General features: G+C 47.1%; 2 protein-coding genes across 2 annotated transcripts in view; one reads left to right on the top strand and one right to left on the bottom strand.

Moving 5' to 3' along the window:
• Window positions 1–27,765, top strand: part of BOP1 (BOP1 ribosomal biogenesis factor) — a 192,127-nt gene that overhangs the window by 101,317 nt on the left and 63,045 nt on the right. The window contains exons 4-5 of the mRNA XM_053715497.1: window positions 21,953–22,107; window positions 22,712–22,829. Of these exons, the coding sequence (XP_053571472.1) occupies window positions 21,953–22,107; window positions 22,712–22,829 (273 nt within the window). The remainder of the gene's footprint in view (window positions 1–21,952; window positions 22,108–22,711; window positions 22,830–27,765) is intronic.
• Window positions 5,784–19,318, bottom strand: SCX (scleraxis bHLH transcription factor). The gene is made up of 2 exons (XM_053715500.1): window positions 18,553–19,318; window positions 5,784–6,275 (listed from the first exon to the last, which is right to left on the bottom strand). The coding sequence occupies exons 1-2, from the start codon at window positions 19,063–19,065 to the stop codon at window positions 6,237–6,239; spliced, it is 552 nt and encodes a 183-aa protein (XP_053571475.1). The 5' UTR covers window positions 19,066–19,318; the 3' UTR covers window positions 5,784–6,236.

The raw sequence follows: 27,765 nt of genomic DNA, 5'->3' as shown, positions 1-27,765 counted from the left end.
TCTCTCTCTCTCCTTTTCTTTCTTTCTCTCTCTCTCTCCTTTTCTCTCTCTCTCCTTTTCTCTCTCTCCTTTTCTTTCTTTCTCTCTCTCTCTCCTTTTCTCTCTCTCTCCTTTTCTCTCTCTCTCTCCTTTTCTCTCTCTCTCTCTCCTTTTCTCTCTCTCTCTCCTTTTCTTTCTCTCTCTCTCTCTCTCTCTCTCCTTTTCTCACTCCTTTTCTTTCTCTCTCTCTCTCTCTCTCTCTCTCTCTCCTTTTCTCTCTCCTTTTCTTTCTCTCTCTCTCTCTCTCTCTCTCTCTCTCCTTTTCTCTCTCTCTCTCCTTTTCTCTCTCTCTCTCCTTTTCTCTCTCCTTTTCTTTCTCTCTCTCTCCTTTTCTCTCTCTCTCTCTCTCTCTCTCTCTCTCTCTCTCTCTCCAAAAAGAATACACGTTAAGCACTCGGGGGGGGGGGGGGGGCACAGAAAAATAAGGTGACTTACAAATTCCAGCTAATATCGTACTTTAAATAGTATCAAACATTCAATTAACATATAGCTTTTATTGGGGTTAGATAAAATTATGAAAATTAAACTAAAATCACACTTAGGTACTTTACATAGTGTGTATGTTGGGTAATAAAGGAAATAACCGTACTAATTGAGTGCTTAACGTGTATTCTTTCTGGAGTGGTAGTCCTACTACATCTCTATCTAATTGGGTTCAGTTAAATTCAATACACAGCACCTACACCCTTCCTTACTGAGTGGTGTAATTTGTGCCATTGGTATTCTTTATTTCTAGGTACAGTAGTGACTACACACGACCCCTAGCTGTAAATACCCAGTGCTAGGTACAGTAGTGACTACACACAGCCCCTAGCTGTAAGTACCCAGTGCTAGGTACAGTAGTGACTACACACGACCCCTAGCTGTAAGTACCCAGCGCTAGGTACAGTAGTGACTACACACAACCCCTAGCTGTAAATACCCAGCGCTAGGTACAGCAGTGACTACACACAGCCCCTAGCTGTAAGTACACAGTGCTAGGTACAGTATTGACTACACACAACCCCTAGCTGTAAGTACACAGTGCTAGGTACAGTAGTGACTACACACAACCCCTAGCTGTAAGTACACAGTGCTAGGTACAGTAGTGACTACACACAGCCCCTAGCTGTAAGTACCCAGTGCTAGGTACAGTAGTGACTACACACAGCCCCTAGCTGTAAGTACCCAGTGCTAGGTACAGTAGTGACTACACTCGACCCCTAGCTGTAAATACCCAGCGCTAGGTACAGTAGTAACTACACACAACCCCTAGCTGTAAATACCCAGTGCTAGGTACAGTAGTGACTTCACACAACCTCTAGCTGTAAGTACCCAGTGCTAGGTACAGTAGTGACTTCACACAACCTCTAGCTGTAAGTACCCAGTGCTAGGTATGGTAGTGACTACACACGACCCCTAGCTGTAAATACCCAGCGCTAGGTACAGCAGTGACTACACACAACCCCTAGCTGTAAGTACCCAGTGCTAGGTACAGTAGTGACTACACACGACCCCTAGCTGTAAGTACCCAGCGCTAGGTACAGTAGTGACTACACACAACCCCTAGCTGTAAATACCCAGTGCTAGGTACAGTAGTGACTACACACGACCCCTAGCTGTAAGTACCCAGTGCTAGGTACGGTAGTGACTACACACAGCCACTAGCTGTAAGTACCCAGTGCTAGGTACGGTAGTGACTACACACAACCCCTAGCTGTAAATACCCAGCGCTAGGTACGGTAGTGACTACACACAACCCCTAGCTGTAAGTACCCAGTGCTAGGTACGGTAGTGACTACACACAACCCCTAGCTGTAAGTACACAGTGCTAGGTACAGTAGTGACTACACACAACCCCTAGCTGTAAGTACCCAGTGCTAGGTACGGTAGTGACTACACACAACCCCTAGCTGTAAGTACACAGTGCTAGGTACAGTAGTGACTACACACAACCCCTAGCTGTAAGTACCCAGTGCTAGGTACGGTAGTGAACACACACAACCCCTAGCTGTAAGTACACAGTGCTAGGTACAGTAGTGACTACATACAACCCCTAGCTGTAAATACCCACCGCTAGGTACAGTAGTGACTACACACAACCCCTAGCTGTAAGTACCCAGTGCTAGGTACGGTAGTGACTACACACAGCCACTAGCTGTAAGTACCCAGTGCTAGGTACAGTAGTTACTACACACGACCCCTAGCTGTAAGTACCCAGTGCTAGGTACGGTAGTGACTACACACAGCCCCTAGCTGTAAATACCCAGTGCTAGGTACAGTAGTGACTACACACAGCCCCTAGCTGTAAGTACACAGTGCTAGGTACAGTATTGACTACACACAACCCCTAGCTGTAAGTACACAGTGCTAGGTACAGTAGTGACTACACACAGCCCCTAGCTGTAAGTGCCCAGTGCTAGGTACAGTAGTGACTACACACAGCCCCTAGCTGTAAGTACCCAGTGCTAGGTACAGTAGTGACTACACACAGCCCCTAGCTGTAAGTACCCAGTGCTAGGTACAGTAGTGACTACACACAACCCCTAGCTGTAAGTACCCAGTGCTAGGTACAGTAGTGACTACACACAACCCCTAGCTGTAAGTACCCAGTGCTAGGTACAGTAGTGACTACACACAACCCCTAGCTGTAAATACCCAGTGCTTGGTACGGTAGTGACTACACACAACCCCTAGCTGTAAATACCCAGTGCTAGGTACGGTAGTGACTACACACAGCCCCTAGCTGTAAATACCCAGTGCTAGATACAGTAGTGACTACACACAACCCCTAGCTGTAAGTACACAGTGCTAGATACAGTAGTGACTACACACAACCCCTAGCTGTAAGTACCCAGTGCTAGGTACAGTAGTGACTACACACGACCCCTAGCTGTAAGTACCCAGTGCTAGATACAATAGTGACTACACACAGACCCTAGCTGTAAATACCCAGTGCTAGATACAGTAGTGACTACACACGACCCCTAGCTGTAAGTACCCAGTGCTAGATACAGTAGTGACTACACACAGCCCCTAGCTGTAAATACCCAGTGCTAGGTACAGTAGTGACTACACACAGCCCCTAGCTGTAAGTACACAGTGCTAGGTACAGTAGTAACTACACACAACCCCTAGCTGTAAGTACACAGTGCTAGGTACAGTAGTAACTACACACAACCCCTAGCTGTAAGTACCCAGTGCTAGATACAGTAGTGACTACACACAATCCCTAGCTGTAAGTACCCAGTGCTAGGTACAGTAGTGACTACACACAGCCCCTAGCTGTAAGTACCCAGTGCTATGTACAGTAGTGACTACACACAACCCCTAGCTGTAAGTACCCAGCGCTAGGTACAGTAGTGACTACACACAACCCCTAGCTGTAAATACCCAGTGCTAAGTACAGTAGTGACTACACACGACCCCTAGCTGTAAGTACCCAGTGCTAGGTACGGTAGTGACTACACACAGCCACTAGCTGTAAGTACCCAGTGATAGGTACGGTAGTGACTACACACAACCCCTAGCTGTAAATACCCAGCGCTAGGTACAGTAGTGACTACACACAACCCCTAGCTGTAAGTACCCAGTGCTAGGTACGGTAGTGACTACACACAACCCCTAGCTGTAAGTACACAGTGCTAGGTACAGTAGTGACTACATACAACCCCTAGCTGTAAGTACCCAGTGCTAGGTACGGTAGTGACTACACACAGCCCCTAGCTGTAAATACCCAGTGCTAGGTACAGTAGTGACTACACACAGCCCCTAGCTGTAAGTACACAGTGCTAGGTACAGTATTGACTACACACAACCCCTAGCTGTAAGTACACAGTGCTAGGTACAGTAGTGACTACACACAGCCCCTAGCTGTAAGTACCCAGTGCTAGGTACAGTAGTGACTACACACAGCCCCTAGCTGTAAGTACCCAGTGCTAGGTACAGTAGTGACTACACACAACCCCTAGCTGTAAGTACCTAGTGCTAGGTACAGTAGTGACTACACACAACCCCTAGCTGTAAATACCCAGTGCTTGGTACGGTAGTGACTACACACAACCCCTAGCTGTAAATACCCAGTGCTAGGTACGGTAGTGACTACACACAGCCCCTAGCTGTAAATACCCAGTGCTAGATACAGTAGTGACTACACACAACCCCTAGCTGTAAGTACACAGTGCTAGATACAGTAGTGACTACACACAACCCCTAGCTGTAAGTACCCAGTGCTAGGTACAGTAGTGACTACACACGACCCCTAGCTGTAAGTACCCAGTGCTAGATACAGTAGTGACTACACACAGCCCCTAGCTGTAAATACCCAGTGCTAGATACAGTAGTGACTACACACGACCCCTAGCTGTAAGTACCCAGTGCTAGATACAGTAGTGACTACACACAGCCCCTAGCTGTAAATACCCAGTGCTAGGTACAGTAGTGACTACACACAGCCCCTAGCTGTAAGTACACAGTGCTAGGTACAGTAGTGACTACACACGACCCCTAGCTGTAAGTACCCAGTGCTAGATACAGTAGCGACTACACACGACCCCTAGCTGTAAGTACCCAGTGCTAGATACAGTAGTGACTACACACAGCCCCTAGCTGTAAGTACCCAGTGCTAGGTACAGTAGTGACTACACACAACCCCTAGCTGTAAATACCCAGTGCTAGGTACAGTAGTGACTACACACAACCCCTAGCTGTAAATACCCAGTGCTAGGTACAGTAGTGACTACACACGACCCCTAGCTGTAAATACCCAGTGCTAGGTACAGTAGTGACTACACATGACCCCTAGCTGTAAATACCCAGTGCTAAGTACAGTAGTGACTACACACAGCCCCTAGCTGTAAGTACCCAGTGCTAGATACAGTAGTGACTCACTACACACAGCCCCTGGCTGTAAATACCCAGTGCTAAGTACAGTAGTGACTACACACGACCCCTAGCTGTAAATACCCAGTGCTAGGTACAGTAGTGACTACACATGACCCCTAGCTGTAAATACCCAGTGCTAAGTACAGTAGTGACTACACACAGCCCCTAGCTGTAAGTACACAGTGCTAGGTACAGTAGTGACTACACATGACCCCTAGCTGTAAATACCCAGTGCTAGGTACAGTAGTGACTACACACAGCCCCTAGCTGTAAGTACACAGTGCTAGGTACAGTAGTGACTACACATGACCCCTAGCTGTAAGTACACAGTGCTAAGTACAGTAGTGACTACACACGACCCCTAGCTGTAAATACCCAGTGCTAAGTACAGTAGTGACTACACACGACCCCTAGCTGTAAATACCCAGTGCTAAGTACAGTAGTGACTACACATGACCCCTAGCTGTAAATACCCAGTGCTAAGTACAGTAGTGACTACACACAACCCCTAGCTGTAACTACCCAGTGCTAGGTACAGTAGTGACTACACACAGCCCCTAGCTGTAAATACCCAGTACTAGGTACAGTAGTGACTACACACGACCCCTAGCTGTAAATACCCAGTGCTAGGTACAGTAGTGACTACACACAACCCCTAGCTGTAAGTACCCAGTGCTAGGTACAGTAGTGACTACACACAGCCCTTAGCTGTAAATACCCAGTGCTAAGTACAGAAGTGACTACACACAACCCCTATCTGTTTGTTATGACTGTAACAGGGTTTGTTAGAGGATCTGTCCTTCACTTGGTGGCTGGTTGTCATGTACTGTCATTGCTTTGTCACTGGGTTTAGTTATAATCACCTCACACACAGCTGTGTATTTCATTTTAATTAGAGCTTAGCCCTGGAATCTTTATTAATAGTTTAAGAAAATCAGACAACATTAAATAATAAAATACAGATTTGAGGTTGGGGCTCGCTGCTCCAGTCTTGTCCTTTACATATCTCCTGCACTGCGGCAATCCTGCGTCAGGTGGGCAGCTCAGGAGTTCATATTACTTCACTGCTGTGCTTGAGATAGGTTACTGAGTTTCAATCCCACGATCTTGCGGTGCTACCGTGGTACTCAGATGTCCCTGGGATAACAATGCCATATCAGAGCCGGCAGATGAGAGGAGGGAGTGACAGGCCAGTCCTGTCTCAGCTGACATTGTCTCTCCTCTTGTGTCTGCCCTATGTGGCTTCTCCGCTCAGCCCCTCATGTAAGGATTGGGGGGTCCTGCAGTGGTTCATATCCCTGGCAGCTGATTGGTTGTGTCTGCCGCTCCTCTTGTTAGGTCCTTATTGCTGTTTTCCGTTCTCTATCTTTGCCCTACAGAGAGAACAAATATTCTGTAAAGAACAACAGTATTTGTTTGTGCTGTGAGAGGTGTTTGCAGACCGTATGCGCTGTGTCTGTGCATTATCTGCTGTATGGGGAGTATTATCACGGGATGCATCCGGGAGTAATTTGCTAAGTGATTTGTGTATAATGCTCAGCAGTTTCAGGGCTTTTTTTTACCAAGGGGTTTGGGTGAGTGCATATTATATGGGTACAAATGGGGGTAACAAGATTATCAGGGCATTGTGCATTATGGTGTGTAGATGTGAGTAAAACTACTATTACTAAAGGGTTTGTGTATAACGCACAGCATACAGGGGTAACGTTACTAAAAGGTTTGCGTGTAACACCGCATACAGGGGTAACATTACTAAAGGGTTTGTGTATAACACCGCATACAGGGGTAACGTTACTAAAGGGTTTGTGTTTAACACAGCATACAGGGGTAACGTTACTAAAGGGTTTGTGTATAACACCGCATACAGGGGTAACGTTACTAAAGGGTTTGTGTATAACACCGCATACAGGGGTAACGTTACTAAAGGGTTTGTGTATAACGCACCGCATACAGGGGTAACGTTACTAAAGGGTTTGTGTTTAACACAGCATACAGGGGTAACGTTACTAAAGGGTTTGTGTATAACACCGCATACAGGGGTAACGTTACTAAAGGGTTTGTGTATAACACCGCATACAGGGGTAACGTTACTAAAAGGTTTGCGTGTAACACCGCATACAGGGGTAACATTACTAAAGGGTTTGTGTATAACACCGCATACAGGGGTAACGTTACTAAAGGGTTTGTGTATAACGCACAGCATACAGGGGTAACGTTACTAAAGGGTTTGTGTATAACACAGCATACAGGGGTAACGTTACTAAAGGGTTTGTGTATAACGCACAGCATACAGGTGTAACGTTACTAAAGGGTTTGTGTATAACGCACAGCATACAGGTGTAACGTTACTAAAGGGTTTGTGTATAACGCACAGCATACAGGTGTAACGTTACTAAAGGGTTTGTGTATAACGCACAGCATACAGGGGTAACGTTACTAAAGGGTTTGTGTATAACGTTCAGCATACAGGGGTAACGTTACTAAAGGGTTTGTGTATAACGCACAGAATACAGGGGTAACGTTACTAAAGGGTTTGTGTGTAACACTGCATACATGGGTAATGTTACTAAATGGTTTGTGTATAACACCGCATACAGGTGTAACGTTACTAAAGGGTTTGTGTATAACGCACAGCATACAGGTGTAACGTTACTAAAGGGTTTGTGTATAACACAGCATACAGGTGTAACGTTACTAAAGGGTTTGTGTATAACGCACAGCATACAGGGGTAACGTTACTAAAGGGTTTGTGTATAACACTGCATACATGGGTAACATTACTAAAGGGTTTGTGTATAACACAGCATACAGGGGTAACGTTACTGCCACCTTATCTCAGTTATACTTTTTACCTCTGTGATTACCTTGTATCTAAGCCTCAGCAGACTGCCCCTTATCTCAGTTATATTAATATACTTTTTACCTCTGTGATTACCCTGTATCTAAGCCTCTGCAGACTGCTCCTTATCTCAGTTATATTAATACACTTTTTACTTCTGTGATTACCCTGTATCTAAGCCTCTGTAGACTGCCCCTTATCTCCGTTATATTAATATTCTTTTTACCTCTGTGATTACCCTGTATCTAAGCCTCTGCATACTGCGCCTTATCTCAGTTATTACACTTTTCACCTCTGTGATTATCTTGTGTTTAAGCCTCTGCAGACTGCCCCTTATCTCGTTATATTAATATTCTTTTTACCTCTGTGATTACCCTGTATCTAAGCCTCTGCAGACTGCTCCTTATCTCAGTTATATTAATATACTTTTTACCTCTGTGATTCCCCTGTATCTAACCCTCTGCAGACTGCCCCCTTATCTCAGTTATATTAATATACGTTTTACCTCTGTGATTACCTTGTATCTAAGCCTCTGCAGACTGCTCCTTATCTCAGTTATATTAATATACGTTTTACCTCTGTGATTACCCTATATCTAAGCCTCTGCAGACTGCTCCTTATCTCAGTTATATTAATATACTTTTTACCTCTGTGATTACCTTGTTTCTAAGCCTCTGCAGACTGACCCTTATCTCAGTGCTTTTGACAGACTTGCATTTTAGGCAATCAGTGCCCTCTCATAAGTAACTCCACGGGCGTGAGCACAATTGTATCTAAATGGCGCACATGAACTAACGCCCTCTCGCTGTAAACACTTGTCAAATGCATTCAGATAAGAGGCCGCCTTCAAGGGCTTAGCAATTAGCATTTTAGCCTACTTATGATTAGCTTTCAACAAAGAATACCAAGAGAACAAAGCAAAATTGATATAAAAGTAAATGGGAAAGTTGTTTAAAATGATATGCCTTATCTGAATCATGAAAGTTTAATATTGACTAGACTGTCCCTTTAAGAGGTTGCTGGGTGGGTGCAGATTAATTCTTTGCCATTTTTATAAGATTTTCAGTTTTTTTTTATAAATGGTACTTAAAGGGACGGTTAAGTCATGACTCAGAGCATGTGATTTTAAACAGCTTTGCAGTTTATTTCTATTATGATGTTTGTCTGGTTCTTGGTATCCTTTGTTGAAGATTAAATCTAGGTAGGCTGATAGAAGCTTAGGAGCGTCCATCTGTCTGGCAGCAGTGTTTGTAACTATGTATAATATTGCTATAAGCCAGCACTGCTGCAAAATGACTAAAAACACATGCATGCTCCTAAGCTCACGTAGGATTACTCTTTAACTAAGGAAAGCAAGAGAACAAAGCAAAAAAAATAAAAAAAATTGAAAGTTGTTTAAGATTTCATACTCCCGTCATCTTAAGTTTTTCTTGTGACTGTCCCTTTAAGCTATGTTAAACACATTGATTGCATAATAATGTACACTGGTAAAATGTAATGCTTGCTAATTGTATGGATTCTAGCTGGGTCCTGCTGGGGGTTATTCGCCATCTGAGCACTCTCCTCAGTCAGACACGTGCAGTCTGTGTTTTGGGCGCCAGCTGCCTATTATGGGATTTCCAGGGAGAATTGAGATTTTCCGAGACGTACTTGAAAATTGATATGGAAAACTGTGTTGAATTAAAGGTTTCTAAATGATATATTTAAAGCAACAGTTTCACTCTGTGCTGTGCTATTACCCCCTCCCCCTGCAGCCCCTGTGTGTGAGTGCTCGCCTCATTAAAATTCCTTGTTTCCCACTACATCCCCTGTGTGTGCTGGACCTGACCTATCTGTACCTGAAATACAGGAATATCTGACATTTGTGTGCCACCACCAGTGTTATTGTGTGCTTGGGCTAGGCTGGTACCGTGTGCGATGTGTGCTTTGGCTAGGCCGGTACCGTGTGCGATGTGTGCTTGGGCTAGGCCGGTACCGTGTGCGATGTGGGCTTGGGCTAGGCCGGTACCTTGTGCGATGTGTGCTTGGGCTAGGCCGGTACCGTGTGCGATGTGTGCTTGGGCTAGGCCGGTACCGTGTGCGATGTGTGCTTGGGCTAGGCCGGTACCGTGTGCGATGTGTGCTTGGGCTAGGCTCGTACCGTGTGCGATGTGTGCTTGGGCTAGGCCGGTACCGTGTGCGATGTGTGCTTGGGCTAGGCCGGTACCTTGTGCGATGTGTGCTTGGGCTAGGCCGGTACCTTGTGCGATGTGTGCTTGGGCTAGGCCGGTACCGTGTGCGATGTGTGCTTGGGCTAGGCCGGTACCGTGTGCGATGTGTGCTTGGGCTAGGCCGGTACCGTGTGCGATGTGTGCTTGGGCTAGGCTCGTACCGTGTGCGATGTGTGCTTGGGCTAGGCCGGTACCCGTGTGCGATGTGTGCTTGGGCTAGGCCGGTACCTTGTGCGATGTGTGCTTGGGCTAGGCCGGTACCTTGTGCGATGTGTGCTTGGGCTAGGCCGGTACCGTGTGCGATGTGTGCTTGGGCTAGGCCGGTACCGTGTGCGATGTGTGCTTGGGCTAGGCCGGTACCGTGTGCGATGTGTGCTTGGGCTAGGCCGGTACCTTGTGCGATGTGTGCTTGGGCTAGGCCGGTACCTTGTGCGCGATGTGTGCTTGGGCTAGGCCGGTACCTTGTGCGATGTGTGCTTGGGCTAGGCCGGTACCTTGTGCGATGTGTGCTTGGGCTAGGCCGGTACCGTATGCGATGTGTGCTTGGGCTAGGCCGGTACCGTATGCGATGTGGGCTTGGGCTAGGCCGGTACCGTGTGCGATGTGTGCTTGGGCTAGGCCGGTGATGTGTGCTTGGGCTAGGCCGGTGATGTGTGCTTGGGCTAGGCCGGTGATGTGTGCTTGGGCTAGGCCGGTACCTTGTGCGATGTGTGCTTGGGCTAGGCCGGTACCTTGTGCGATGTGTGCTTGGGCTAGACCGGTACCGTGTGCGATGTGTGCTTGGGCTAGACCGGTACCGTGTGCGATGTGTGCTTGGGCTAGGCCGGTACCGTGTGCGATGTGTGCTTGGGCTAGGCCGGTACCGTGTGCGATGTGTGCTTGGGCTAGGCCGGTAGCGTATGCGATGTGTGCTTGGGCTAAGCCGGTACCGTATGCGATGTGGGCTTGGGCTAGGCCGGTACCGTATGCGATGTGTGCTTGGGCTAGGCCGGTACCGTATGCGATGTGTGCTTGGGCTAGGCCGATAGTGTTCGCTATTTATCTGTATACTGTGACCGAGGAATCCTTGTTCTGCACAATGCATTGTATGGCTGTAAGTTAGGGACACCGGGAAGAAGAGACCCTGCGTGGTCCTGGGCCTAGCAACATTTGGCCAAAGGCTGTGACAAACTTTTCCATTTTGCTTTTATTCTAGCTGTGTGCTTGCAAGAGTGCCAGACTTTCTATGTATGTCTGTATGTAGTTGTGCACTTTGTGTGTGTGTGTGTGTGTGTGTATGCGAGCTGTAACCCCTGTATAACCCCCTAGTCCTGCAAGCTGTAACCCCTGTATAACCGCCTATTCCTGCAAGTTGTAACCTCAGTATAACCGCCTAGTCCTGCAAGCTGTAACCCCAGTATAACCCCCTGGTCATGTGTGCTGTAAGCCCAGTATAACCCCCTGGTCATGTGTGCTGTAACCCCAGTATAACCACCTGGTCATGCGAGTTGTAACCCGAGTATAACCTCCTAGTCCTGCAATCTGTAACCCGAGTATAACCCCCTAGTCATGCAAGCTGTAACCCAGTATAACCCCCTAGTCATGCAAGCTGTAACCCAGTATAACCTCCTAGTCCTGCAAGCTGTAACCCCTGCCGGATCTATTTCCTCTCGAACCCCAGTATAACCCCCTAGTCATGCAAGCTGTAACCCTAGTATAACCTTCTAGTCCTGCAAGCTGTGACCCCAGTATAACCCTTTAGTCATGCAAGCTTTATCCCCGGTATAACCCCCTAGTCATGCAAGCTGTAACCCAGTATAACCCCCTAGTCATGCAAGCTGTAACCCAGTATAACCTCCTAGTATAACCCGCTAGTCATGCAAGCTGTAACCCAGTATAACCTCCTAGTCCTGCAAGCTGTAACCCCTGCCGGATCTATTTCCTCTCAAACCCCAGTATAACCCCCTAGTCATGCAAGCTGTAACCCAGTATAACCTCCTAGTCCTGCAAGCTGTAGCCCTAGTATAACCTTCTAGTCCTGCAAGCTGTAACCCCAGTATAACCCTTTAGTCATGCAAGCTTTATCCCTGGTATAACCCCCTAGTCATGCAAGCTGTGACCCCAATATAATCCTCCTGGGCATGCGAGCTGTAACCCCTGTATAACCCTCCTGGGCATGCAAGCTGTAACCCCAGTATAACCCCCTAGTCATGCAAGCTGTAACCCCAGTATAACCCCCTAGTCATGCAAGCTGTAACCCCTGTATAACCCCCTAGTCATGCAAGCTGTAACCCCTGTATAACCCCCTAGTCATGCAAGCTGTAACCCCTGTATAACCTCCTAGTCATGCAAGCTGTAACCCCTGTATTACCCTCCTAGGCATGCAAGCTGTAACCCCTGTATTACCCTCCTGGGCATGCAAGCTTTAACCCCTGTATAACCACCTAGTCATGCAACCTGTAACCCCTGTATAACTCCCTAGTCATGCAAGCTGTAACCCCTGTATAACCACCTAGTCATGCAAACTGTAACCCTAGTATAACCCCCTAGTCATGTTAGCTATAACCCCCTAGTCATGCAGGCTGTAACCCCTGTATAACCCCCTAGTCATGTTAGCTATAACCCCCTAGTCATGCAGGCTGTAACCCCTGTATAACCCCCTAGTCATGTTAGCTATAACCCCCTAGTCATGCAAGCGTTAACCCCTGTATTACCCTCCGGGGCATGCAAACTGTAACCCCTGTATAACCCCCTAGTCATGTTAGCTATAACCCCCTAGTCATGTGAGCTGTAACCCTGGTATAGCACCCCTGGGCATGCAAGCTGTGCCCCCCATATAACCCCCCCTGGGCATGAGAGATATAACCCTGCTATAACCCCCCTGGGCATGAGAGATGTAACCCTGCTATACCCCCCTGGGCATGTGAGATATAACCCCGGTGTGACGAGACAAATCTCGCCACTGTGCATTGGAGGGCCTGTTATGGACCATTCTTTGGGCAGGAGGTACATGGGCTTAAGGATACCCAGAGACTGCATGGAAATATGGAATTTTATATGCTGAACACCCCATGTACTTTCATAACTCTGTCTTATGTCCATGTCACCCTGTATCCATAAATACAGGATGGGTACAGGGTGTGAGTGCACCTTGTGGGAGCAATTGTGACTCTATAAGCCAAGTCGGCATAAAAGACTTTATAGCTAATAAGGGCTGTTCTTATATTCTGTAATAAGATGTATTTTATTTACGTTTCAGATCTGATTATGTCTCAGGAGTCTGTCTGGGTAAACTGATTGGGTTTTGTGTGATTATGTTAACTAGACTGCCCAACATCAGATTGTCTGAGTAAACGTTCTTCCCCAGTTAATTAACTTAACATGTTAATCTGTTTTACCTGTGAATAGACAATTGTTAGAGGTTTGATGCATTGTTCATATGTTTGCTTTACTGTTAAACCAATGCCCTTTGTAACCTGAAGCCAGGGTGTATAAATATGTGTGCTGCTTTCAAATAAACTAGTCATTTTGCTGATATCTGTTTGACCCTCACCATGGAGCTTTGACTCATGCTTGGGGGGAGGGAAAGGGGAAATTTACTGTGCCTCTGAAAGGGAAGATCTACTAAACGGCGGTTTAACCCTTTTATGCTTGGGGGTGCCGTTACACCCGGTATAAGCCCTTGGTTCTTTGCTTTGCATCCAGTGTGTCTGAGCACTGTAATTATTCTCTAGGATTTATACATTGTGTCCCTAATATCTGACATTTGTGTGCCACCACCAGTGTATTGTGTGCTTGGGCTAGGCCGGTACCGTGTACGATGTGTGCTTGGGCTAGGCCGGTACCGTGTACGATGTGTGCTTGGGCTAGGCCGGTACCGTGTGTGCTTGGGCTAGGCCGGTACCGTGTACGATGTGTGCTTGGGCTAGGCCGGTACCGTGTGCGATGTGTGCTTGGGCTAGGCCGGTACCGTGTGCGATGTGTGCTTGGGCTAGGCCGGTACCGTGTGTGCTTGGGCTAGGCCGGTACCGTGTGCGATGTGTGCTTGGGCTAGGCCGGTACCGTGTGTGCTTGGGCTAGGCCGATAGTGTTCGCTATTTTCCTATATACTGTGACCCAGGAATCCTTGTTCTGCACAATGCATTGTATGGCTGTAAGTTAGGGACACCGGGAATAAGAGACCCTGCCGTGGTCCTGGGCCTAGCAACATTTGGCCAAAGGCTGTGACAAACTTTTCCATTTTGCTTTTATTCTAGCTGTGTGCTTGCAAGAGTGCCAGACTTTCTATGTATGTCTGTATGTAGTTGTGCACTTTGTGTGTGTGTGTGTGTATGCGAGCTGTAACCCCTTTATGACCCCCTAGTCCTGCAAGCTGTAACCCCAGTATAGCCCCCTAGTCCTGCAAGCTGTAACCCCCTATATAACCCCCTAGTCATACAAGCTGTAACTCCAGTATAACCCCCTAGTCCTGCAAGCTGTAATCCCATTATAACCCCCTAGGCATGCAAGCTGTAACCCCAGTATAACCCCTAGTCATGCAAGCTGTAACCCCAGTATAACCCCCTAGGCATGCAAGCTGTAACCCCAGTATAACCCCTAGTCATGCAAGCTTTAACCCCAGTAAAAAAAAACCTAGTCATGCAAGCTGTAATCCCGGTATAACCCCCTAACCATGCAAGCTGTAACCCCAGTATACCCCCTAGTCCTGCAAGCTGTAATCCCATTATAACCCCCTAGGCATGCAAGCTGTAACCCCAGTATAACCCCCTAGGCATGCAAGCTGTAACCCCAGTATAACCCCTAGTGATGCAAGCTGTAACCCCTGTATAACCCTCCTGGGCATGCAAGCTGTGACCCCAGTATAACCCCCTAGTCATGCAAGCTGTGACCCCAGTATAACCCCCTAGTCATGCAAGCTGTAACCCTTGTATAACCCTCCTGGGCATGCAAGCTGTAACCCCTGTATAGCCGTCCTGGGCATGCAAGTTGTAACCCCTGTATAGCCCTCCTGGGCATGCAAGCTGTAACCCCAGTATAACCCCCTTGTCATGCAAGCTGTAACCCCTGTATTACCCCCTAGTCATGCAAGTTGTAACCCCAGTATAACCCCCTAGTCATGCAAGTTGTAACCCCAGTATAACCCCCTAGTCATGTGAGCTGTAACCCTGGTATAACACCCCTGTAGAATGCAAGCTGTACTCCCCCATATAACCCCCCCCCCCCCCCCCCCGGGCATGAGAGATGTAACCCTGCTATAACCCCCCTGGGCATGTGAGATGTTAACCCCCTGGGCATGTGAGATATAACCCCGGTATAAGCCCTTGGTTCTTTGCTTTGCATCCAGTGGGTCTGAGCACTGTAATTCTTCTCTGGGATTTATACATTGTCTCCGTAATAACTGAGCGCAGTATACATTGTGTCACTAATAACTGAGCGCAGTATACATTGTGTCCCTAATAACTGAGCGCAGTATACATTGTCTCCCTAATAACTGAGCACAGTATACATTGTGTCCCTAATAACTGAGCGCAGTATACATTGTCTCCCTAATAACTGAGCGCAGTATACATTGTCTCCCTAATAACTGAGCGCTGTATACATTGTCTCCCTAATAACTGAGCGCAGTATACATTGTCTACCTAATAACTGAGAGCAGTATACATTGTCTCCCTAATAACTGAGCGCAGTATACATTGTGTCACTAATAACTGAGCGCAGTATACATTGTCACTAATAACTGAGCGCAGTATACATTGTGTCACTAATAACTGAGCGCAGTATACATTGTGTCCTTAATAACTGAGCGCAGTATACATTGTCTCCCTAATAACTGAGCGCAGTATACATTGTCTACCTAATAACTGAGCGCAGTATACATTGTCTACCTAATAACTGAGAGCAGTATACATTGTGTCACTAATAACTGAGAGCAGTATACATTGTGTCACTAATAACTGAGCACAGTATACATTGTGTCACTAATAACTGAGCACAGTATACATTGTGTCACTAATAACTGAGCACAGTATACATTGTGTCACTAATAACTGAGCACAGTATACATTGTGTCACTAATAACTGAGCGCAGTATACATTGTGTCACTAATAACTGAGCGCAGTATACATTGTCTCCCTAATAACTGAGCGCAGTATACGTTGTCTCCCTAATAACTGAGCGCAGTATACGTTGTCTCCCTAATAACTGAGCGCAGTATACATTGTCTCCATAATAACTGAGCGCAGTATACATTGTGTCACTAATAACTGAGCGCACTATACATTGTGTCACTAATAACTGAGCGCAGTATACATTGTGTCCTTAATAACTGAGCGCAGTATACATTGTCTCCCTAATAACTGAGCGCAGTATACATTGTCTCCCTAATAACTGAGCGCAGTATACATTGTCTCCCTAATAACTGAGCACAGTATACATTGTGTCCCTAATAACTGAGCACAGTATACATTGTGTCCCTAATAACTGAGCGCAGTATACATTGTCTCCCTAATAACTGAGCGCAGTATACATTGTCTCCCTAATAACTGAGCGCTGTATACATTGTCTCCCTAATAACTGAGCGCTGTATACATTGTCTCCCTAATAACTGAGCGCAGTATACATTGTCTCCATAATAACTGAGCGCAGTATACATTGTCTCCCTAATAACTGAGCGCAGTATACATTGTCTCCCTAATAACTGAGCGCAGTATACATTGTCTCCATAATAACTGAGCGCAGTATACATTGTCTCCCTAATAACTGAGCGCAGTATACATTGTCTCCCTAATAACTGAGCGCAGTATACATTGTCTCCCTAATAACTGAGCGCTGTATACATTGTCTCCCTAATAACTGAGCGCTGTATACATTGTCTCCCTAATAACTGAGCGCAGTATACATTGTCTCCCTAATAACTGAGCACAGTATACATTGTCTCCCTAATAACTGAGCACAGTATACATTGTCTCCCTAATAACTGAGCACAGTATACATTGTCTCCCTAATAACTGAGCACAGTATACGTTGTCTCCCTAATAACTGAGCACAGTATACGTTGTCTCCCTAATAACTGAGCACAGTATACATTGTCTCCCTAATAACTGAGCGCAGTATACATTGTCTCCATAATAACTGAGCGCAGTATACATTGTCTCCCTAATAACTGAGCGCAGTATACATTGTCTCCCTAATAACTGAGCGCAGTATACATTGTCTCCCTAATAACTGAGCGCTGTATACATTGTCTCCCTAATAACTGAGCGCTGTATACATTGTCTCCCTAATAACTGAGCGCAGTATACATTGTCTCCATAATAACTGAGCGCAGTATACATTGTCTCCCTAATAACTGAGCGCAGTATACATTGTCTCCCTAATAACTGAGCGCAGTATACATTGTCTCCCTAATAACTGAGCGCTGTATACATTGTCTCCCTAATAACTGAGCACAGTATACATTGTCTCCATAATAACTGAGCGCAGTATACATTGTGTCACTAATAACTGAGCGCAGTATACATTGTGTCCCTAATAACTGAGCGCAGTATACATTGTCTCCCTAATAACTGAGCGCAGTATACATTGTCTCCCTAATAACTGAGCACAGTATACGTTGTCTCCCTAATAACTGAGCACAGTATACGTTGTCTCCCTAATAACTGAGCACAGTATACATTGTCTCCCTAATAACTGAGCACAGTATACATTGTCTCCCTAATAACTGAGCGCTGTATACATTGTCTCCCTAATAACTGAGCGCTGTATACATTGTCTCCCTAATAACTGAGCGCAGTATACATTGTCTCCCTAATAACTGAGCGCAGTATACATTGTCTCCCTAATAACTGAGCGCTGTATACATTGTCTCCCTAATAACTGAGCGCTGTATACATTGTCTCCCTAATAACTGAGCACAGTATACATTGTCTCCCTAATAACTGAGCGCAGTATACATTGTCTCCCTAATAACTGAGCGCTGTATACATTGTCTCCCTAATAACTGAGCGCTGTATACATTGTCTCCCTAATAACTGAGCACAGTATACATTGTCTCCCTAATAACTGAGCGCAGTATACATTGTCTCCCTAATAACTGAGCACAGTATACATTGTCTCCCTAATAACTGAGCGCTGTATACATTGTCTCCCTAATAACTGAGCGCAGTATACATTGTCTCCCTAATAACTGAGCGCAGTATACATTGTCTCCCTAATAACTGAGCGCTGTATACATTGTCTCCCTAATAACTGAGCGCTGTATACATTGTCTCCCTAATAACTGAGCACAGTATACATTGTCTCCCTAATAACTGAGCACAGTATACATTGTCTCCCTAATAACTGAGCACAGTATACATTGTCTCCCTAATAACTGAGCGCAGTATACATTGTCTCCATAATAACTGAGCGCAGTATACATTGTGTCACTAATAACTGAGCGCAGTATACATTGTGTCACTAATAACTGAGCGCAGTATACATTGTCTCCCTAATAACTGAGCGCAGTATACATTGTCTCCCTAATAACTGAGCGCAGTATACATTGTCTCCCTAATAACTGAGCACAGTATACATTGTCTCCCTGGTAACTTCTGGGTATTGCGGCTCCCTTCACTACTCACCAGTTTTCTCTGGTTGCTGAGGCAGAAGGTGCAGATCTGCTTTGGCTGACCCTGCTCACTTTCTCTGTGTTTGGGGCTGGTTGTCGTAGGGTGATGTTGGTAGTAAGGTGTGCTGGTGTGACAGGGTTGTCCATCTCCACATGTGTCCCCAAGTAACAGAACATTGCCCAAATGAGAGATGTAGCTGGATGCCAGGCGCAGAGTCTCTATTTTAGAGAGCTTTCTGTCTGCTGGTTCTGTTGGAATGAGCGTACGGAGGGCGGTAAATGCGCTGTTGACGCTGTTGGTGCGGTCCCTCTCTCGGGCGTTGGCCGTGTGGCGTTGGCGAGGCTCTCTGTGCAAGCGTGGGCATTTCTTGTCCCCACTCTTGCCCCCTCTGTCAGATGGATGAAGAAAAGATTTGTCACCGCATCCCGAACTGTCACTGCCACTGTCCTCATCATCTGATAGCATGCTGATCTCAGGGTACCGGAAGCGGGCAGGGGGGGCATGGCGCAGCATTGCAAAAGACATTTCGGAGGTCAGATACTCCAGGTGTTGGGGACAAGATCACAAGGTTGCTGGAAGTCCTTTTTCCTCCCTGTTCTCTGTCACTGTTCAGGCACTTTCTGCTATGTCTGTTTAGACTAAGTGTTGCTGCTAGTTTGTTAGCTGCTGTCCTCTGTGATACATCTGCAAGTCACTTTGCTTCTCTCTCACCTTGATCTGCGTCTGTCCTTCCTTCCTCCCTCTCTCACACACGTGTGCGGAGCAGCCGTCTGCTGGATCTGCAGCTGTGATTGAGTTTTTATAGTGACCCTCGAGAGTCGGTCTGGTCCTCCTTCAGCCAGCAGCAGACACGAGCAGGGGGGGCTCCATCGGAAGCTGGATGAGGGGGGAGAGTGTCCCCAGATGGCGGTGGGATTTAATAGCCCAGACTTGACTGTGCTTCTTAACGAGACACAATGTTAACCCTTTATGGGTTGCTGCAACATATGATTGTGTATCTGAGTTAAACAGCTCGGCCAGGGTGATGCATTGTGCAAGAACGTGACAGGTGCAAGTTTCACAGGTGGTTTTCATTATAAAGTTATTAATTGAAAATGAGTCCGCCTGGATGGGATCATTGATATATAAGTTCTTTTAATCCCCCCACCCTACAAAGTGACACAGTAACGCAGAACAGGGAGGAGCTATGACAGTCTCTCACTTCCCTACAGGGTGACAGTGACACAGACAGGAGGGAGCTATAGAACATCTGTCCCACCCCTGCAAGTGACACAGACAGGAGGGAGCTATAGGACATGGGGTCTGTCCCTACCCTGCAGGTGACAGACAGGAGGGAGCTATAGGACATGGGGTCTGTCCCTACCCTGCAGGTGACAGACAGGAGGGAGCTATAGGACATGGGGTCTGTCCCTTTCCTGCAGGTGTCACAGACAGGAGGGAGCTAAAGGACATGGGGTCTGTCCCTTCCCTGCAGGTGACACAGACAGGAGGGAGCTATAGGATATGGGGTCTGTCCCTCCCCTGCAGGTGACACAGAAAGGAGGGAGCTATAGGACATGGGGTCTGTCCCTCCCCTGCAGGTGACACAGACAGGAGGGAGCTATAGGACATGGGGTCTGTCCCTCCCCGACATGTGACACAGACAGGAGGGAGCTATAGGACATGGGGTCTGTCCCTCCCCTGCAGGTGACACAGACAGGAGGGAGCTATAGGTCATGGGGTCTGTCCCTCCCCTGCATGTGATACAGACAGGAGGGAGCTATAGGACATGGGGTCTTTCCCTTCCCTGCAGGTGACACAGACATGAGGGAGCTATAGGATATGGGGTCTGTCCCCCCCCTGCTGGTGACACAGACAGGAGGGAGCTATAGGACATGGGGTCTGTCCCTCCCCTGCATGTGACACAGACAGGAGGAAGCTATAGGACATGGGGTCTGTCCCTCCCCTGCAGGTGACACAGACAGGAGGAAGCTATAGGACATGGGGTCTGTCCCTCCCCTGCAGGTGACACAGACAGGAGGGAGCTATAGGACATGGGGTCTGTCCCTCCCCTGCAGGTGACACAGACAGGAGGGAGCTATAGGACATGGGGTCTGTCCCTCCCCTGCATGTGACACAGACAGGAGGGAGCTATAGGTCATGGGGTCTGTCCCTCCCCTGCATGTGACACAGACAGGAGGGAGCTATAGGACTTGTGGTCTGTCCCTCCCCTGCAGGTGACACAGTCAGGAGGGAGCTATAGGACATGGGGTCTGTCCCTCCCCTGTAGGTGACACAGTCAGGAGGGAGCTATAGGATATGTGGTCTGTCCCTCCCCTGCAGGTGACACAGTCAGGAGGGAGCTGTAGGACATGGGGTCTGTCCCTCCCCTGCAGGTGACACAGTCAGGAGGGAGCTATAGGATATGGGGTCTGTCCCTCCCCTGCAGGTGACACAGTCAGGAGGGAGCTATAGGACATGGGGTCTGTCCCTCCCCTGCAGGTGACACAGTCAGGAGGGAGCTATAGGACATGGGGTCTGTCCCTCCCCTGCAGGTGACACAGACAGGAGGGAGCTATAGGATATGGGGTCTGTCCCTCCCCTGCAGGTGACACAGACAGGAGGGAGCTATAGGACATGGGGTCTGTCCCTCCCCTGCAGGTGACACAGACAGGAGGGAGCTATAGGTCATGGGGTCTGTCCCTCCACTGCAGGTGACACAGACAGGAGGGAGCTATAGGTCATGGGGTCTGTCCCTCCCCTGCAGGTGACACAGACAGGAGGGAGCTATAGGACATGGGGTCTGTCCCCTCCCTGCAGGTGACACAGACAGGAGGGAGCTATAGGATATGGGGTCTGTCCCTCCCCTGCAGGTGACAGACAGGAGGGAGCTATAGGACATGGGGTCTGTCCCTTCCGTGCAGGTGACACAGACAGGAGGGAGCTATAGGATATGGGGTCTGTCCCTCCCCTGCAGGTGACACAGTCAGGAGGGAGCTATAGGACATGGGGTCTGTCCCTCCCCTGTAGGTGACACAGTCAGGAGGGAGCTATAGGACATGGGGTCTGTCCCTCCCCTGCAGGTGACACAGACAGGAGAGAGCTATAGGACATAGGGTCTGTCCCTTCCCCTGCAGGTGACACAGACAGGAGGGGGCTATAGGACATGGGGTCTGTCCCTTCCCCTGCAGGTGACACAGACAGGAGGGAGCTATAGGACATAGGGTCTGTCCCTTCCCCTGCAGGTGACACAGACAGGAGGGGGCTATAGGACATGGGGTCTGTCCCTTCCCCTGCAGGTGACACAGACAGGAGGGCGCTATAGGACATGGGGTCTCAGATCAAATACATTGTTACTGAGTATTGAGTAGACATAAAGGAAGTCTTTTTATTGCTTTCAGTTTGTAATCTATTTTTTTTTCTTCTCCCGCAGGACATCCGCAATACTGTGGGTAACATCCCCATGGAGTGGTATAAGGACTTCCCACACATTGGCTATGACCTTGATGGGCGTAAGATTTTCAAGCCACTAAAGAGTAAAGACCAGTTGGAAGAATTTTTGGACAAGATGGAGAACCCTGATTACTGGTGAGCATTAGCAGGTGTGCCTGGCCTGGTTACTGGTGAGCATTAGCATGTGTGCCTGGCCTGATTACTGGTGAGCATTAGCAGGTGTGCCTGGCCTGGTTACTGGTGAGCATTAGCAGGTGTGCCTGGCCTGATTTCTGGTGAGCATTAGCAGGTGTGCCTGGCCTGGTTACTGGTGAGCATAAGCAGGTGTGCCTGGCCTGGTTACTGGTGAGCATTAGTAGGTGTGCCTGGCCTGATTTCTGGTGAGCATTAGCAGGTGTGTCTGGCCTGATTACTGGTGAGCATTAGCAGGTGTGCCTGGCCTGATTTCTGGTGAGCATTTGCAGGTGTGCCTGGCCTGGTTACTGGTGAGCATTAGCAGGTGTGCCTGGCCTGATTACTGGTGAGCATTAGCAGGTGTGCCTGGCCTGATTGCTGGTGAGCATTCACAAGTGTGCATGGCCTGGTTACTGGTGAGCATTTGCAGGTGTGCCTGGCCTGATTGCTGGTGGACATTAGCAGGTGTGCCTGGCCTGGTTACTGGTGAGCATTTGCAGGTGTGCCTGGCTGCAGGTTTAGTGTCATCATGTCTGGTGGTTACTGGCTTTTTATTTGTTTCTAGGCGTACTGTTCATGACAAAAAAACAGGACAGGAGATAAAGCTGACAGACGAGCAGGTGGATCTGGTGGAGAGGCTGCAGCGGGGCCAGTTTGGAGACCTCCATTACGACCCCTATGAGGTAATCTGTTGTGTATCAGGCAAGACGGACGCTGCCAGTTCTTAGATGTATTAGGTTAGCTCCTATATGTAGTAGGGTAGCACCTAGATGTAGTAGGGTAGCTCCTAGATGTAGTAGGTTAGCACCTATATGTAGTAGGGTAGCACCTAGATGTAGTAGGGTAGCACCTAGATGTAGTAGGGTAGCACCTAGATGTAGTAGGTTAGCACCTAGATGTAGTAGGGTAGCACCTAGATGTAGTAGGGTAGCACCTAGATGTAGTAGGGTAGCACCTATATGTAGTAGGTTAGCACCTAGATGTAGTAGGTTAGCACCTAGATGTAGTAGGTTAGCACCTAGATGTAGTAGGTTAGCACCTAGATGTAGTAGGGTAGCACCTATATGTAGTAGGGTAGCACCTATATGTAGTAGGTTAGCACCTAGATGTTGTAGGGTAACACCTATATGTAGTAGGGTAGCACCTAGATGTAGCAGGTTAGCACCTAGATGTAGTAGGTTAGCACCTAGATGTAGTAGGTTAGCACCTAGATGTAGTAGGTTAGCACCTAGATGTAGTAGGTTAGCACCTTGATGTAGTAGGGTAGCACCTAGATGTAGTAGGGTAGCACCTATATGTAGTAGGGTAGCACCTAAATGTACTACCTCACCAGTAGGTTAGCACAAACTATAAATATATATATGCCTAGTACAGTACAGTATATGTCAGTAATTAATTGCGGCATTACAAGAGGTTTTTACACACAATGTTTATATATGCACAGTATATATCAGTAGTTAAGAGCCCCACTACAAAAGGTCTGCACGCACAATAAATGTGAGCGTGAGCTTTTAGCGAGTAATTGTGTGCTGCTGTTAGCTGTAAGGAATATAGAGGTTCCTACGTCACCAGGTTAGCGTGAGCTTGTAGCGAGTAATTGTATGCTGTTAGCTGTAAGGAATATAGAGGCTTCTACGTCACCAGGTTAGCGTGAGCTTGTAGCGAGTAATTGTGTGCTGTTAGCTGTAAGGAATATAGAGGCTCCTACGTCACCAGGTTAGCGTGAGCTTGTCGCGAGTAATTGTATGCTGTTAGCTGTAAGGAATATAGAGGCTCCTACGTCACCAGGTTAGCGTGAGCTTGTAGCAAGTAATTGTATGTTGTTAGCTGTAAGGAGTATAGAGGTTCCTACCTCACCAGGTTAGCGTGAGCTTGTAGCGAGTAATTGCATGCTGTTGTTAGCTGTAAGGAATATAGAGGCTCCTACCTCACCAGGTTAGCGTGAGCTTGTAGCAAGTAATTGTATGCTGTTAGCTGTAAGGAATATAGAGGCTCCTACCTCACCAGGTTAGCGTGAGCTTGTAGCAAGTAATTGTATGCTGTTAGCTGTAAGGAATATAGAGGCTCCTACCTCACCAGGTTAGCGTGAGCTTGTAGCAAGTAATTGTATGCTGTTAGCTGTAAGGAATATAGAGGCTCCTACGTCACCAGGTTAGCGTGAGCTTGTAGCGAGTAATTGTATGCTGTTGTTAGTTGTAAGGAATATAGAGGTTCCTACCTCACCAGGTTAGCGTGAGCTTGTAGCAAGTAATTGTATGCTGTTAGCTGTAAGGAATATAGAGGCTCCTACGTCACCAGGTTAGAATGAGCTTGTAGCGAGTAATTGTACGCTGTTAGCTGTAAGGAATATAGAGGCTCCTACATCACCAGGTTAGCATGAGCTTGTAGCGAGTAATTGTATGCTGTTAGCTGTAAGGAATATAGAGGTTCCTACCTCACCAGGTTAGCGTGAGCTTGTAGCGAGTAATTGTACGCTGTTAGCTGTAAGGAATATAGAGGCTCCTACCTCACCAGGTTAGCGTGAGCTTGTAGCGAGTAATTGTATGCTGTTAGCTGTAAGGAATATAGAGGTTCCTACCTCACCAGGTTAGCGTGAGCTTGTAGCAAGTAATTGTATGCTGTTAGCTGTAAGGAATATAGAGGTTCCTACGTCACCAGGTTAGCGTGAGCTTGTAGCGAGTAATTGTATGTTGTTAGCTGTAAGGGATATAGAGGCTCCTACCTCACCAGGTTAGCATGAGCTTGTAGCGAGTAATTGTATGTTGTTAGCTGTAAGGAATATAGAGGCTCCTACATCACCAGGTTAGCATGAGCTTGTAGCGAGTAATTGTATGTTGTTAGCTGTAAGGAATATAGAGGCTCCTACGTCACCAGGTTAGCGTGAGCTTGTAGCTAGTAATTGTATGCTGTTAGCTGTAAGGAATATAGAGGCTCCTACGTCACCAGGTTAGAGTGAGCTTGTAGCAAGTAATTGTATGCTGTTAGCTGTAAGGAATATAGAGGCTCCTACCTCACCAAGTTAGCGTGAGCTTGTAGCAAGTAATTGTATGCTGTCAGCTGTAAGGAATATAGAGGCTCCTACATCACCAGGTTAGCATGAGCTTGTAGCGAGTAATTGTATGCTGTCAGCTGTAAGGAATATAGAGGCTCCTACCTCACCAAGTTAGCGTGAGCTTGTAGCAAGTAATTGTATGCTGTCAGCTGTAAGGAATATAGAGGCTCCTACATCACCAGGTTAGCATGAGCTTGTAGCGAGTAATTGTATGCTGTCAGCTGTAAGGAATATAGAGGCTCCTACGTCACCAGCTTAGCGTGAGCTTGTAGCGAGTAATTGTGTGCTGTTAGCTGTAAGGAATATAGAGGCTCCTACGTCACCAGGTTAGAGCGAGCTTGTAGCGAGTAATTGTGTGCTGCTGTTAGCTGTAAGGAATATAGAGGTTCTTACCTCACCAGGTTAGCGTGAGCTTGTAGCAAGTAATTGTATGCTGTTAGCTGTAAGGCGTATAGAGGCTCCTACCTCACCAGGTTAGCGTGAGCTTGTAGCAAGTAATTGTATGCTGTTAGCTGTAAGTAATATAGAGGCTCCTACCTCACCAGGTTAGCGTGAGCTTGTAGCAAGTAATTGTGTGCTGTTAGCTATAAGGCGTATAGAGGCTCCTACCTCACCAGGTTAGCGTGAGCTTGTAGCAAGTAATTGTATGCTGTTAGCTGTAAGGCGTATAGAGGCTCCTACCTCACCAGGTTAGCGTGAGCTTGTAGCAAGTAATTGTATGCTGTTGTTAGCTGTAAGGAATATAGAGGCTCCTACCTCACCAGGTTAGCGTGAGCTTGTAGCAAGTAATTGTATGCTGTTAGCTGTAAGGAATATAGAGGCTCCTACCTCACCAGATTAGCGTGAGCTTGTAGCGAGTAATTGTATGCTGTTGTTAGCTGTAAGGAATATAGAGGTTCCTACCTCACCAGGTTAGCGTGAGCTTGTAGCAAGTATTGTATGCTGTTGTTAGCTGTAAGGAATATAGAGGCTCCTACCTCACCAGGTTAGCGTGAGCTTGTAGCAAGTAATTGTATGCTGTTAGCTGTAAGGAATATAGAGGCTCCTACGTCACCAGTTTAGCGTGAGCTTGTAGCGAGTTATTGTATGCTGTTAGCTGTAGGGAATATAGAGGTTCCTACGTCACCAGGTTAGCGTGAGCTTGTAGCGAATAATTGTGTGCTGTTAGCTGTAAGGAATATAGAGGCTCCTACCTCACCAGGTTAGCGTGAGCTTGTAGCGAGTAATTGTGTGCTGCTGTTAGCTGTAAGGAATATAGAGGTTCTTACCTCACCAGGTTAGCCTGAGCTTGTAGCAAGTAAATGTATGCTGTTAGCTGTAAGGCGTATAGAGGCTCCTACCTCACCAGGTTAGCGTGAGCTTGTAGCAAGTAATTGTAGGCTGTAAGGCGTATAGAGGCTCCTACCTCACCAGGTTAGCGTGAGCTTGTAGCAAGTAATTGTATGCTGTTAGCTGTAAGTAATATAGAGGCTCCTACGTCACCAGGTTAGCGTGATCTTGTAGCAAGTCATTGTATGCTGTTAGCTGTAAGGAGTATAGAGGCTCCTACGTCACCAGGTTAGTGTGAGCTTGTAGCAAGTAATTGTATGCTGTCAGCTGTAAGGAATATAGAGGCTCCTACGTCACCAGGTTAGTGTGAGCTTGTAGCAAGTAATGGTGTTCTGTTAGCTGTAAGGAATATAGAGGTTCCTACGTCATCAGGTTAGCGTGAGCTTGTATCGAATAATTGTGTGCCGTTAGCTGTAAGGAATATAGAGGCTCCTACGTCAGCAGGTTAGCGTGAGCTTGTAGCAAGTAATTGTATGCTGTTAGCTGTAAGGAATATAGAGGTTCCTACCTCACCAGGTTAGCGTGAGCTTGTAGCAAGTCATTGTATGCTGTTAGCTGTAAGTAATATAGAGGCTCCTATGTCACCAGGTTAGCGTGAGCTTGTAGCAAGTAATTGTATGCTGTTAGCTGTAAGGAATATAGAGGTTCCTACCTCACCAGGTTAGCGTGAGCTTGTAGCAAGTAATTGTATGCTGTTAGCTGTAAGGAATATAGAGGCTCCGACGTCACCAGGTTAGCGTGAGCTTGTAGCAAGTAATTGTGTGCTGTTAGCTATAAGGCGTATAGAGGCTCCTACCTCACCAGGTTAGCGTGAGCTTGTAGCAAGTAATTGTATGCTGTTAGCTGTAAGGCGTATAGAGGCTCCTACCTCACCAGGTTAGCGTGAGCTTGTAGCAAGTAATTGTATGCTGTTAGCTGTAAGGAATATAGAGGCTCCTACCTCACCAGATTAGCGTGAGCTTGTAGCGAGTAATTGTATGTTGTTAGCTGTAAGGAATATAGAGGTTCCTACCTCACCAGGTTAGCGTGAGCTTGTAGCAAGTATTGTATGCTGTTGTTAGCTGTAAGGAATATAGAGGCTCCTACCTCACCAGGTTAGCGTGAGCTTGTAGCAAGTAATTGTATGCTGTTAGCTGTAAGGAATATAGAGGCTCCTACGTCACCAGTTTAGCGTGAGCTTGTAGCGAGTTATTGTATGCTGTTAGCTGTAGGGAATATAGAGGTTCCTACCTCACCAG

Source organism: Bombina bombina, chromosome 5 (assembly GCF_027579735.1).
Source record: "Bombina bombina isolate aBomBom1 chromosome 5, aBomBom1.pri, whole genome shotgun sequence".
Taxonomy (NCBI): Eukaryota; Metazoa; Chordata; class Amphibia; order Anura; family Bombinatoridae; genus Bombina; species Bombina bombina.
The sequence above is the reverse complement of the archived record's forward strand: the minus strand, read 5'-3'. Positions and strand labels throughout refer to the sequence as shown.

Bases quoted from the DNA above. Each gene is read 5' to 3' on its own strand.
- SCX (XM_053715500.1), bottom strand. From the start codon at position 19,065: ATGTCTTTTGCAATGCTGCGCCATGCCCCCCCTGCCCGCTTCCGGTAC. The intron at 6,276-18,552 runs GTGAGTAGTGAA...TTCTCTCTGTAG, and splicing joins TCAGCAACCAGAGAAAACTG to GGCAAAGATAGAGAACGGAA.